Below are 13,153 nucleotides of genomic sequence, written 5' to 3' on the forward strand. Positions count from 1 at the left end.
TCTCCCCAATGTAGGGGAGATCGCATTGTGAGCAGCGAATACAGTATACTACATTATCTATACTATATACTATACTGGACTATATCTCCAACACAGAAGTCCTTGAAGCGGCCAACATCCCCAGCTTATACACACTACTGAGTCAGCGGCGCTTGAGATGGCTTGGCCATGTGAGCCGCATGGAAGATGGCAGGATCCCCAAAGACACATTGTACAGCGAGCTCGCCACTGGTATCAGACCCACCGGCCGTCCATGTCTCCGTTATAAAGACGTCTGCAAACGCGACATGAAATCGTGTGACATTGATCACAAGTCGTGGGAGTCAGTTGCCAGCATTCGCCAGAGCTGGCGGGCAGCCATAAAGACAGGGCTAAATTGTGGCGAGTCGAAGAGACTTAGTAGTTGGCAGGAAAAAAGACAGAGGCGCAAGGGGAGAGCCAACTGTGCAACAGCCCCAACAAACAAATTTCTCTGCAGCACCTGTGGAAGAGCCTGTTACTCCAGAATTGGCCTTTATAGCCACTCCAGGCGCTGCTTCACAAACCACTGACCACCTCCAGGCGCGTATCCATTGTCTCTCGAGATAAGGAGGCCCAAAAGAAAAAAGAAAGAACATTGAAAGAAGTACAAGTAAATCGCCACTTCACCTGAAAGGAGTGTTTGGGGCCTGGGATAGTGAGGAGAGAGGAGGTAAATGGGCAGGTATTACACCTCCTGCAATTGCAGGGGAAGGTGCCATGGGAAGGGGATGAGGTGGTGGGGGTAATGGAGGAGTGGACCAGGGCGTCACGGAGGGAACGATCCCTTCAGAATGCTGACAGGGGAGGATGCGTTTGGTAATGGCATCACATTGTGGATGGCAGAAATGGCAAAGGATGATCCTTTGGATATGGAGGCTGATGGGGTGGAAAGTGAGGACAAGGGGAACCCTGTTGCGGTTCTGGGAGGGAGGGAAGGGGTGAGGGTATAGATGTGGGAAATGGGCCGGACACAGTTGAGGGCCCTGTCAACCACAGTGGGGGGGGGAAATCCTCAGTTGAGGAAAAAGGAGCTCACAATCTCTGGTTACTAATCAATAATACAACCACTATGCTACTGCAGCCCCTCACAGTTCCCTCTGCTGTTGGCTGTAAGGCTCCAGAGTGAAATAGGTACAAACAGCCCTCAACCTGGTTTTTATATACACATTTGCACATGTAGTGCACACAAGTCTGCTCAGAGAGACATTAAAATCTCTCTCTCTCTCTCGGAAGGCATAATTCATGTGATTGAAGAATCACACCCAGATCTTAATCAACCTGCTGAGGAATTCACAAGCAGACTGGTACGCAAGATAGAAATCTCACACTGCTGTCATCATTTGGGAGTGAACAGGTGAAGTGTGATCACCCAAAGGTGGGGTTAAGTCACACTGCAACGCCAAGCCACATCTGTGCTGTCACCTCAGTGACACAAAGATTTAGGATTAATTTGTGCAGAGAGAGAGGCGGTGAAAGAATTCTCTGGACAGCCTGTTAGATTAGCAACATTGCTGTCTACTCCCACTAGATAGACAGAAGTTACAAGTGGCAGCAGTGGCTCTGTGGGTAGCACTCTTGCCTTGGTGGCAAAAAGTTGTGGGTGTGTGGCCTAAGTACATAATCTAGACTGATCCTCAGGTGTAGTACTGAGGTAGTGCTGCACTGTCAGCGGTGCTATCTTTCTGATAAGATGTTAAACTGAGGCCCTGCCTGCTCTCACAGGTATAAGGTCCCATGACACTATTCTATACATGTTCAACATAACATTTCTGTTTTCCAATTCCAACTCTGTGGCGATTAACCCTTTTCTATAGGTGCACTGACATGAAAGGACCTACAGTAGTTAAATATTTAATACAAGTTGCTATCGCAGCATCATGCTTACTATAAATCTACATTCGTGTTTGCTAAACTTAAGCTGCACTGTGCTAGGAAACAAAGTGTTACAACTTGGGTTTTTATCTAACATTTCTTTCAATCACAACCAATATTGTTCATTCGTGGAGCAGGCAGTCGGCACATGCTCCCAAATTAACAATTACTCTTTTACCTATTTCACACTGGAAGATACACAGAATACCTACAGTGCATTATAAACAAATATTGAGGTTTTTTTTTCTTCATTTTCTTTGTGAACTCTTACAGTATAAAAATGTCGGAGATGGGAAGGAAAAAGGATGTTAGCCTGGACTGGGAGGTTGGAGGTGGGAGGTCATGCGATGAAACCTCCAGGAATACGTCCAACCAGTGTTGGCAACTGTAAGCCCCCAATACAAGAGTCAACAAAATTAACTAAGGCCACAGATGGAGTGATTAGGGTGGCGTCTGAATATCAGGGCTTCCCATTGGAATGTGGTCGGGCTTCCAGTGTTAGTGTGGTTTGGATCAAACTCCACGCTGTCTTTACAGGCAAAGGCTTCAAAAACAAGGCATGACAATCAATCCATTGAAGATTACAGTGCAACTTATAAACAAACAGTGCCTATTTACACAAAGAAACCTAGAATCATAGAAACGTGCAGCACAGAAGGAGGCTATTTGGCCCATCGTGCTTGTGCTGGCTCTTTGCAAGATCAATCGTACTTAGTCCCACACCCCCAATTTTGTCTGTAAATTCATCTTCAAATGCCTGTCCAACACCTTTTTAAAATTATTTAAGGAATCAGCTTCCACCACCTTTTCTGGTCACAAACATCACAACCACAATCATCACCACATCCATCACCAATCACAATCACCTGCAACGATATTGTGCCTTTAATGTAGAAAATGGTGCACCCCAGATGAGAAAATAGGCACCAAACAGTAGATTGAGTGTTCCAACAGGCGATAGGTTTTAAGACAGGTGGGGAGAGATACTGAGGCACAGAAATTTAGGGAGGGAGTTCCAGAATAAGGGCAAGTCAGCTTGAGACCCTGCCACCAATGGTAGGATAGAGGGAGGAAGGGATGGCACAAGAAAGCCAAGATTGCAAAACTAAACAGCATAGGATAGGGTGCAAGGCTGAGGTAGAGACAAGGCCATGGAAGGGTTTGTAGAAGAACAGACTGACAAGGAAATCATTGGAGAAAATCAGTCTAAAGGCAAAAGTATGGATTCTGCTTCATAAGTAAGAAGTGTTTGACATTCAAAAGGCAAATCTGGGATTCCATTGAAATTTAATTCTCACTATTAGTATCAAGCCAGTGGAAATATTCCTGTGGTTTTCCAAGTATGTCTGCTGGCCTCATTGCTCACTGATTTCACTTCCTAAATTAATGAACATTCTCCAACAGTTTTCCATTCAGTATTATGGGACTTGCACACACAACAGGCAGCACCTTAGCTTGCTCTGTTCCTACAGAAAAACTGATGCACCTCTGAAAACACTTGCTTTGCCACCTAACATTAGAGAAGACATCAGAGATGCATTATCTGCCAAGATCACAAGTAAAACAAAGGATCCTCCCAACAAATCATTTGATAAAGACAATGTGAATATGGCCACAAAGTTTGGAATTTGATCCATGGCCTATGTGGAATTCACATACCGCAGCTGCAGGGGCACCAAGAAAGAAAAGACAGACTTGCATTTAAATGGAGCTTTTCTATAACCCCAGGATATCCCAAAGTGCTGTACAGTCAATTAAATACTTTTTGAAGTGTAGTCACGCGGAAATGTAGGGAAACATGTCAGCCAATTTGCGCAAAGCAAGGTCCCACAAAACAGCTACATGATAATGAATGAATAGTCTATTTTCATGATATTGGTTGAGGGATCAATATTATCCAGGACACCCAGTGAACCCCATCCTGCTCTTCTTTGAAATAGCTCCATGAGAACATTTACATTCATCTGAAAGGGCAGATGGTATCGCAGTTTAAAGTCTCATCTGAAAGGCAGCACACACTCCCTCAGTACTGCACTAAGAGTGTCAGCTTTGATTTTTTAAAATTCTTTCACGGGATGTGGGCATCACTGGCAAGGTCAGCATTTGCTGCCTATCCCTAATTGCCCTTGAAAACAGAGTGGCTTGCTAGGCCATTTCGAGGGCATTTAAGAGCCAACTACATTGCTGTGGGTCTGCAGTCACATGTAGGCCAGACCAGGTGAGGATGGCAGATTTCCTTCCCTAAAGGGCATTAGTGAAACACATGGATTTTTATGATAATTGATGATAGCTTCATGGCACCATTACTGAGACTAGCTTTCAATTCCAGATTTGTTTTAAATAAATTGAATTTATTATTAATTTTCAATTCCACCAGCTGCCATGGTGGGATGTAAACCCATGTCCCCACAGCATTAGCCGAGGCTTCTAGACTACTAGTTCAGCGACATTATCAATTTCTCCTCCTTGAGATTTTGTATTCAAGTCTTTGGAGTGGGAGTTGAACCCACAGCCTTCTGTTTTAGAGGCAAGTGTACTACCCACTGAGCCACAGCTGATAGGGATGCTATTGGTCTCAGCACCTTTGGTTAAGGAAGAGAGGTGGAGAGAGTTTATCATCAGGAATGATGATCTCTATCATGCAGCCACGCCTCCTGGAAATGCTTGTATGTGGACAGGATGGGTTCAGCTCTGATGATAACCTCACCCCCTATCACCGCTCCCATGGTTGAATGGCCTGCTGACACTCATTGTCAAGGTTCAGGTATGAATTAAGCACATGACTGCACTAGTAGATCTAAGCCCCAGTGAGTGTCAGGAGACAAGTACATTGGCAATGAAAATAAAATAAAACCAGAGTTAGTGGTTATGACATTAACAACAATTATAATTCAACACCAAAAGAAGAAATTCAATGGCCAATACCCAGCATGATCAAATACTAGCACTTGCATTATCTCGGAGAGAATGAAATGCTTTACTCACTTGTGAATGCTCTTGACGTGTACGGTCACCATAACACAATACAGTAGCATTACCTCTCCCAGAAAGTAGACAGCATATCTGAAATGGAAAAATTGCATTCATTACAGGACATTGAATCACGTTGTGTAATACAGTCAAACAAGGTAAATTACATAGAATGTACAACACAGAAACAGACCATTCAGTTGGTGTTTATGCTCCACACAAGCCTCCTCCCACTCCTCTTCATCTAACCCCATCAGCATAACTTTCCATACTTTCTCTCTCATGTACCTATCCAGGTTACCCTTGATTGCATCTATGCTATTCACCTCAACTACTCCTTGTGGTGGTGAGTTCCAAATTCTCACCACTCTCTGGATAAAGAAGTATCTCCTGAATTCTCTATTTGATTTATTAGTGACTATCTTATATTTATGGCCCCTAGTCTGATCTCATCCACAAGCAGAAACATCTTCTCTACGTCTACCCTTTTGAAACCCTTCATCGTTTTGAAGACCTCTATCAGGTCAGCCCTCAACCTTCTTTTTTCCAGAGAACAGGGACCCAGCCTGCTCAGTCTTTTCTGATAGTTATAACCTCTCAGTTCTGTTACCATCCTTGTAAAACTCTTGTTTGCACATTTATCAGTGCTTCTATGTCCTTTTTAATAATATGGAGACCAGGATGTTCAAGATTACTTTTGCTGGAGGTATGCAAGAGGTTTCAGGGGACCGAATGTTTCTCAAACACTGAGGAGGTCCTCATTGTGCCTGTTTTTCAGACATAGGACCAACTTGAGGGGGTTCTACTTTACAGATTCCACCATGCTGGTAAAGGTTACTTTGCAGGTGCCCAGAGTTGCTGTCTAAAACAAGTATTAGGCCCCTTCATGTTGGAGTCAGAAGGTTGTGGGTTTCAAACCCCACTCCAGATACCCGACCACAAAATCCAGGCAGACACTGAGGGAATACTCCACTGCTGGTGATGTTGGGCCAATATTTTTACCTCAACCATCATTAACAAAAAAAGATTACCTCATTTTCACATTGCGGTTTGTGAGAGCTTGCTGTGTGCAAATTGGCTACGTGCATTACAACAGTGAGTACACTTCAAAAGTACTTGATTATCTGCAAAACGTTTTGGGATGTCCTGAGGATAGGAAAGGCACCATTTAAATGTAAGCTATTTTTTCTTTCTTTTACATCATGGCTATCTAGATACCTCTTTTGACTAAACCACTTAGTCATCTGTCCTAATATCTTCTTACGTGCATCTGATCTAATTTTGTTTGAAAATGTTCCTGTAAAATGCCTTGGGATGTTTTACTATTTTAATGGCACTATATAAATGCAAGTTGTTGTTGTGTATCCAGTTGGGATGGCCCCCGCGCCTCAGTTCTAGTGTAAGGTATTTGTTTCGGCTCTTCTTCACTCTCTCTCTTTTTTTTTTAAGCTCCTCTTGGTATTGTTGCCAAACTTCATCTCCAAGTCTCATTGGGTTTTCAGTACCTGGAATAGCTTGACTCAATCTCAGTTTACTGGAATCAAAAAAAAAACAATAAAAGAGAATCTGCCATAAAACTGGACAATAAAAACCCCTCAGAAAAGCAGACTTTCCATTAACTGGTTTAACATTCACAAAGAAATCATTCAGATTGTTTAAAATAAAGTCAAGTGCAAAATCTATCAGTGCTGGGTTCACATTGGGTCAGCTGATACAATATTCTAATCGAGGGAGGAAGGAACTTGCATTTCTCCAGCGTCTTTCACAACCTCAGGACGTCCCAAAGTGCTTTACAACCAATGAAGTACTTTATTGAAGTGTAGTCACTGTTGCAATGTATTAAATGCACAATTTGTGCAGAGCAAGCTCCCGCAAGCTGCAATGTGAAAACGACCATGTAATTTTTTTTAGTGATGTTGGTCGTGGTGAAAACATTGGCCAGCACCCTGGGAAGAACTCCCCTGCTCTTATTTGAAATAGTGCCAAGAGGTATCTTACATAAATCTGACAGGGCAGGTGGGGCCTTGGTGTAACACCTCATCTGAAAGACGGCACCTCCGACCATGCAGCACTCCCTCAGTATTGCACTGGGAGTGTTTGCCTAGCCTTTGCGTTCAAGTATCTGATGACTACATGACCATCTGACTCAACAGTGACAGTGTTGTCCACTGAGCCAAAGTTGACACCAAATAAGCCAACAGTCTTCATACCATTTGCTGAACAACCCATCTACTAACCAGTACGAGCTGACTAATCTACTCCTCACAGGACCCACTGACCACATATTGGCTATGGTAGCATAGGGCTAATGTTAGTAGACTGGCAATCCAGAGGCCTGAGCTCATAGTCCAGTAACATGAGTTCAAAGCCCACCATAACTGCAGGGGAATTTAAATGCAGCCAATTAAATAAATTAGGAATTTAAAAAGCCATCAGTATGGTGACCAAGAAATTACTGGATTGTTGTAACAAACCATTCTGGTTTGTGAGTAATGTATCTAAGTTTGTTGGTGATACAAAGGTAGATGAAAAGGTAAGCTGTGGCGAGGACACGGAAAGACAGCAAAGATTTTTGTTTATTCATTCATGGGATGTGGGCGTCGCTGGCCAGGCCAGCATTTATTGCCCATCCCTAATTGCCCTTGAGAAGGTGGTGGTGAGCTGCCTTCTTGAACCGCTGCAGTCCGTGTGGGGTAGGTACACCCACAGTGCTGTTTAGTTTAGTTTAGAGATACAGCACTGAAACAGGCCCTTCGGCCCACCGAGTCTGTGCCGACCATCAACCACCCATTTATACTAATCCTACACTAATTCCATATTCCTACCACATCCCCACCTATATTTCCCTACCACCTACCTATACTAGGGGCAATTTATAATGGCCAATTTACCTATCAACCTGCAAGTCTTTGGCATGTGGGAGGAAACCGGAGCACCCGGAGAAAACCCACGCAGACACAGGGAGAACTTGCAAACTCCACACAGGCAGTACCCAGAATTGAACCCGGGTCGCTGAAGCTGTGAGGCTGCGGTGCTAACCACTGCGCCACTGTGCCGCAGTGTGTTAGGAAGGGAGTTCCAGGATTTTGACCCAGCAACAGTGAAGGAACAGGGATATAGTTCCAAGTCAGGATGGGGTGTGACTTGGAGGGGAACTTGCAGGTGGTGATATTCCCATGCATTTGCTGCCCTTGTCCTTCTGGTTGGTAGAGGTCGCGGGTTTGGAAGGTGCTAAGGAGCCTTGGTGCGTTGCTGCAGTGCATCTTTTAGATGGTACACACTGCTGCCACTGTGCGTCGGTGGTCGAAAGAGTGAATGTTTGTGGATGGGGTGCCACTCAAGTGGGCTGCTTGGTCCTGGATGGTGTCGAGCTTCTCGAGTGTTGTTGGAGCTGCACCCACCCAGGCAAGTGGACAGTGTTCCATTACACTCCTGACTTGTGCCTTGTAGATGGTGGACAAGCTTTGGGGAGTCAGAAGGTGAGTTATTCATCGCAGAATTCCTAGCCTCTGGCCTGTTCTTGTAGCCACAGTATTTATATGGCTACTCCAGTTCAGTTTCTGGTCAATGGTAGCCCCTAGGATGTTGATAGTGGGGGATTCAGCGATGGTAATGCCATTGAATGTCAAGGGGAGATAGTTAGATTCTCTCTTGTTGGAGATGGTCATTGCCTGGCACTTGTGTGGCGCGAATGTTACTTGCCACTTATCAGCCCAAACCTGGATATTGTCCAAGCCTTGCTGCATTTCTTCATGGACTGCTTCGGTATCTGAGGAGTCGCGAATGGTGCCGAACATTGTGCAATCATCAGCGAACATCCCCACTTCTGATCTTATAATTGAAGGAAGGTCATTGATGAAGTAGTTGAAGATGGTTGGGCCTTGGACACTACCCTGAGGAACTCCCGCAGTGATGTCCTGGAGCTCAGATGATTGACCTATAACAACCACAACCATCTTCCTTTGTGCTAGGTATGACTCCAACCAGCATAGGGTTTTCCCCGATTCCCATTGACCTCAGTTTTGCTCGGGCTCTTGATGCCATACTCGGTCAAATGCTGCCTTGATGTCAAGGGCAGTCACTCTCACCTCACCTCTTGAATTCAGCTCTTTTGTCCATGTTTGAACCAAGGCTGTAATAAGGTCAGGAGCCGAGTGGCCCTGGCGGAACCAAAACTGAGCGTCACTGAGCAGGTTATTGCTAAGCAAGTGCCGCTTGATGGCACTGTTGATGACACCTTCCATCACTTTACTGATGATTGGGAGTAGGCCGATGGGGCAGTAATTGGCCGGGTGGGACTTGTCCTTTTTGTGTACAGGACATACCTGGGCAATTTTCCACATTGCCGGGTAGATGCCAGTGTTGTAGCTGTACTGGAACAGCTTACTGGGGGCACGACAAGTTCTGGAGTACAGGTCTTCAGTACTATTGCCGGAATATTGTCAGGGCCCATAGCCTTTGCAGTATCCAGTGCCTTCAGTCGTTTCTTGATATCACGCGGAGTGAATCGAATTGGCTGAAGTCTGGCATCTGTGATGCTGGGGACTTCAGGAGAAGGCTGAGATGGATCATCAACTTGGCACTTCTGGCTGAAGATTGTTGCAAATGCTTTAGCCTTATCTTTCGCACTGATGTGCTGGGCTCCCCCATCATTGAGGATGGGGAAATATGTGGAGCCACCTCCTCCAGTTAGTTGTTTAATTGTCCACCACCATTCATGACTGGATGTGGCAGGACTGCCAAGCTTATATCTGATCTGTTGGTTAAGGGATCTGTCAGTCGCATGCTCCTTATGCAGTTTGGCATGCAGATAGTCCTGTGTTGCAGCTTCATCAGGTTGAGACCTCATTTTGAGGTATGCCTGCTGCTGCTCCTGGCATGCTATCCTGCACTCTTCATTGGTCTCCTGACTTGATGGTAATGGTAGAGTGGGGGATATACCGGGCCATCAGGTTATAGATTGTGGTTGAGTACAATTCTGCTGCTGCCCCACAGTGCCTCATGGATGCCCAGTTTTGCATTGCTAGATCTGTTCAAAATCTATCCCATTTAGCATGGTGGTAGTGCCACACAACATGAAGGAGGGTATCCTCAATGTGAAGGCGGGACTTCGTCTCCACAATAACTGGTCGGTGGTCATTCCTACCAATACTATCATGGACAGATGCATCTGCGGCAGGCAGATTGGTGAGGATGAGGTCAAGTATGCTTTCCCCTCTTGTTGGTTCCCTCACCACCTGCCGCATACCCAGTCTAGCAGTAGTGGTGCTACCAAGCCACTCTTGGTGATGGACACTGAAGTCCCCCACCCAGAGTACATTTTGTGCCCTTGCCACCCTCAGTGCTTCCTCCAAGTGCTGTTCAGCATGGAGGAGTACTGACTCATCAGCTGAGGGAGGGTGGTAGGTGGTAATCATTAGGAGGTTTCTTGTCCATGTTTGACCTGATGCCATGAGACTTCATGGGGTCCAGAGTCTATGTTGAGGACTCCCAGGGTAACTCCCTCCCTACTGTATACCACTGTGCCACCACCTCTGGTGGGTCTGTCCTGCCGGTGGGACAGGACATACCCAGGGATGGTGATGGCAGAGTCTGGGACATTGTCTCAGGTATGCTTCCGTGAGTATGACTATGTCAGGCTGTTGCTTGACTAGTCTGTGGGACAGCTCTCCCAACCTTGGCAGAAGCCCCCACATGATAGTAAGGAGGACTTTGCAGGGTTGACAGGGCTGGATTTGCCATTATCGTTTCCGGTGCCTAGGTCGATGCTGAGTAGTCCGTCCAGTTTCATTCCTTTTAAAGATATAGACAGGTTAAGTGAGTGGGCAACAAGATGGCAGATGGTGTACAATGTAGGGAAGTATGAAGTTATTCACTTTGGTCGTAAGAATAGAAAAGCAGAATTTTTTTTTTTTAAAGGCGTGAAACTTGTGAGTGTTGATGTTCAAAGAGACTTGTGTGTGTTTGTACAAGGAACGCAGAAAGTTCGCATGTTGGCCTTTATTGCAAGGGGATTGGAGTACAGGAATAAAGAAGCCTTGCTGCAATTGTACAGGGTTTTGGCGAGACTACATCTGGAGTACTGTGTGCAGTTTGGTCTCCACATTTAAGAAAGGATATACTTGCATTGGAGGTGGTACAGCGAAGGTTCACTCGATTGGTCCTTGGGATGAGGGGGTTGTCCTTTGATGAGAGGCTGAGTAAATTGGGTCTATATTCTCTGGAGTTTGGAAGAATGTGAGGCAATCTTATTGAAACATATAAGATTCTGAAGAGCTGGATAGGGTAGACACAAAGGTTGTTTCCACTGATCGAGAAATCTAAAACACCAGGGCACAGTCACAGGATAAGAGGTCGATCATTTAGGACTGAGATGAGGAGAAATTACTTCATTCATGGAATTTTCTACCCGAGGGTTGTGGCTGCTCCATTGTTGAATATATTTAAGGCTGAAATAGTCAGATGTTCGGACTCTCAGGGGAGCGAACGGGCAGGAAAGTGGAGTTGAAACCTAAGATCAGCCATGATCATATTGCATGGTGCAGCAGGCTGGATGGGCCATATGGTCTACTCCTGCTCCTTTTTCTTGTGTTCTTGTGGTTCTCAACTGCCCTTTTAAGCAAGAAATCGGTTGTCCTAACCTGGCCTGGCCTATATGTGACTCTGGACCCTCAGCAATGTGTTTGACTCTTACACTGCTCTCTGAAATGGCCTTACAAGCTACTTTGTTGTTAAGAAGGCAGCTCATTACCATCTTCTCAAGAGCAGCTAGGGATGGGCAATAAATGCTGACCTTGCCAGCGACGCCCACATCCTGTGACTCAATAAAAAAAACACTGTTTTGTACACTATCACGTTCATCTCCCCAAGTTGCAATTAAAGGGACTTTTTTCCAAATATACTTTATTTATAAAATTTGCAATAGTACATTACACAACAGTTCTAATTTGACATTATATAAATCCAATCAAAGGGATATGACCCTCATTAAAGAGAGTTTAGACATTTACTTACCAAACACACAACACACTGTAATGTCACAAGGGCATGACAGCAGAGTGCAACAGATACATAGGGGAGGATTTTTAGCCCCCAACGGGGGCAAGCTGGCACGTCAGTTTCCTGGCATCATCCTGCCCCCCGGTCATTTTCCCAGAGGCGGGAGTGGGCTGGTGGCAAGGCTACCAGCCCACAAGTGGTAGGTAGCCAATTGAGCGTGTTAAAGGCCTATTGTCAGAGGTCATCTGGAATTTTCCAGTCAGCCTCTGGGTTCCTGGAAGCGTCGGGGAACAGTGTAGTTGCCTGGAGGCCGCCTCCCAGCAGCAGACTGGGGAGCCGCGCTCCAGGCTGGCTTTGAGGCCCTCCCCACCTGCTCGGCTTCAGCTACAGGCCACACTGTGGAGGGGTCACACAATGGTGGCCCAGTTGCTAAGGATATTCTTTATTTTAAAGTTAAAAAGATGGAGAGAGGGCACCTCCACCTTGGGGCTCTCTTGCTTTCACTTATCTGTCAGGGAGTCCTGCTGCTTGTTCAGTGCTGGATGGCCTACTATTGGCCCTCCAGCTTCGAGAGCTGCCTGCTGTCCTTAACTGGATAGCAAGCCCACCCTTTGGCCACGAATTGGCTAATTCGTGGAAAATCACAGCCGGGAAACTGTTCCCCACACAGTGCGGGCTTCTAACCAGCATAAAAATCAAGGCGGATGCTCCAGCGCAGTACTGAGGGAGTGATGCACTTTTGGAGATGCCATCATTTGGATACGACATTAAACCGAGGCCCTATCTGCTTGCTCGGGTGGATGTAAAAGATCCCATGGCACTATATTGAAGAGCAGGGGTGTTATCCCCGGTATCTTGGCTAATATTTATCCCTCAATCAACATCACAAAAACAGATGATCTGGTCATTGTCACATTGTTGTTTGCACGAGTTTGCTGTGTGCAAATGGGCTGCCACGTTTCCTGCATTAAAACTGCGACTACACTTCAAAAAGTACACTGGTCGTAAAGCACTTTGAGATATCCGGTGGTCATGAAAGGCACTACATAAATGCAAGACTTTCTTTTTTCTGCTTTTCTCTGGGAGCTGGTGCGCCGGGGGTAGTGGATAGTATTGCTGACTCTGGTTAGATGTATTCCTAGAGGTTTCATCTGATGACCTCCATCTTCCTATCGCCCTGTCCTGCCCAAAAAACAGCCTTTTTGTTACCCAATCAGCAATATTTTTATACATAACAAAAGCTTTCAAAAAAAAAACACAACGCTTTTTAATGCTCATAGATTTTTCTTCT

The 13,153-nt window shown here is 45.5% G+C and overlaps 1 protein-coding gene across 4 annotated transcripts in view; it reads right to left on the minus strand.

Moving 5' to 3' along the window:
- The window catches only part of LOC137347232 (lysophospholipid acyltransferase 2-like), a 74,530-nt gene that overhangs the window by 46,373 nt on the left and 15,004 nt on the right, over positions 1–13,153 (minus strand). For all 4 annotated transcript variants that reach the window (XM_068011491.1, XM_068011488.1, XM_068011487.1 and 1 more), the window contains one exon: positions 4,879–4,956. In XM_068011491.1, coding sequence (XP_067867592.1) covers positions 4,879–4,928 — 50 coding nt within the window. In that variant the 5' untranslated portion in view covers positions 4,929–4,956. The remainder of the gene's footprint in view (positions 1–4,878; positions 4,957–13,153) is intronic.

This window comes from Heterodontus francisci, chromosome 31, assembly GCF_036365525.1.
Source record: "Heterodontus francisci isolate sHetFra1 chromosome 31, sHetFra1.hap1, whole genome shotgun sequence".
Classification (NCBI taxonomy): Eukaryota; Metazoa; Chordata; class Chondrichthyes; order Heterodontiformes; family Heterodontidae; genus Heterodontus; species Heterodontus francisci.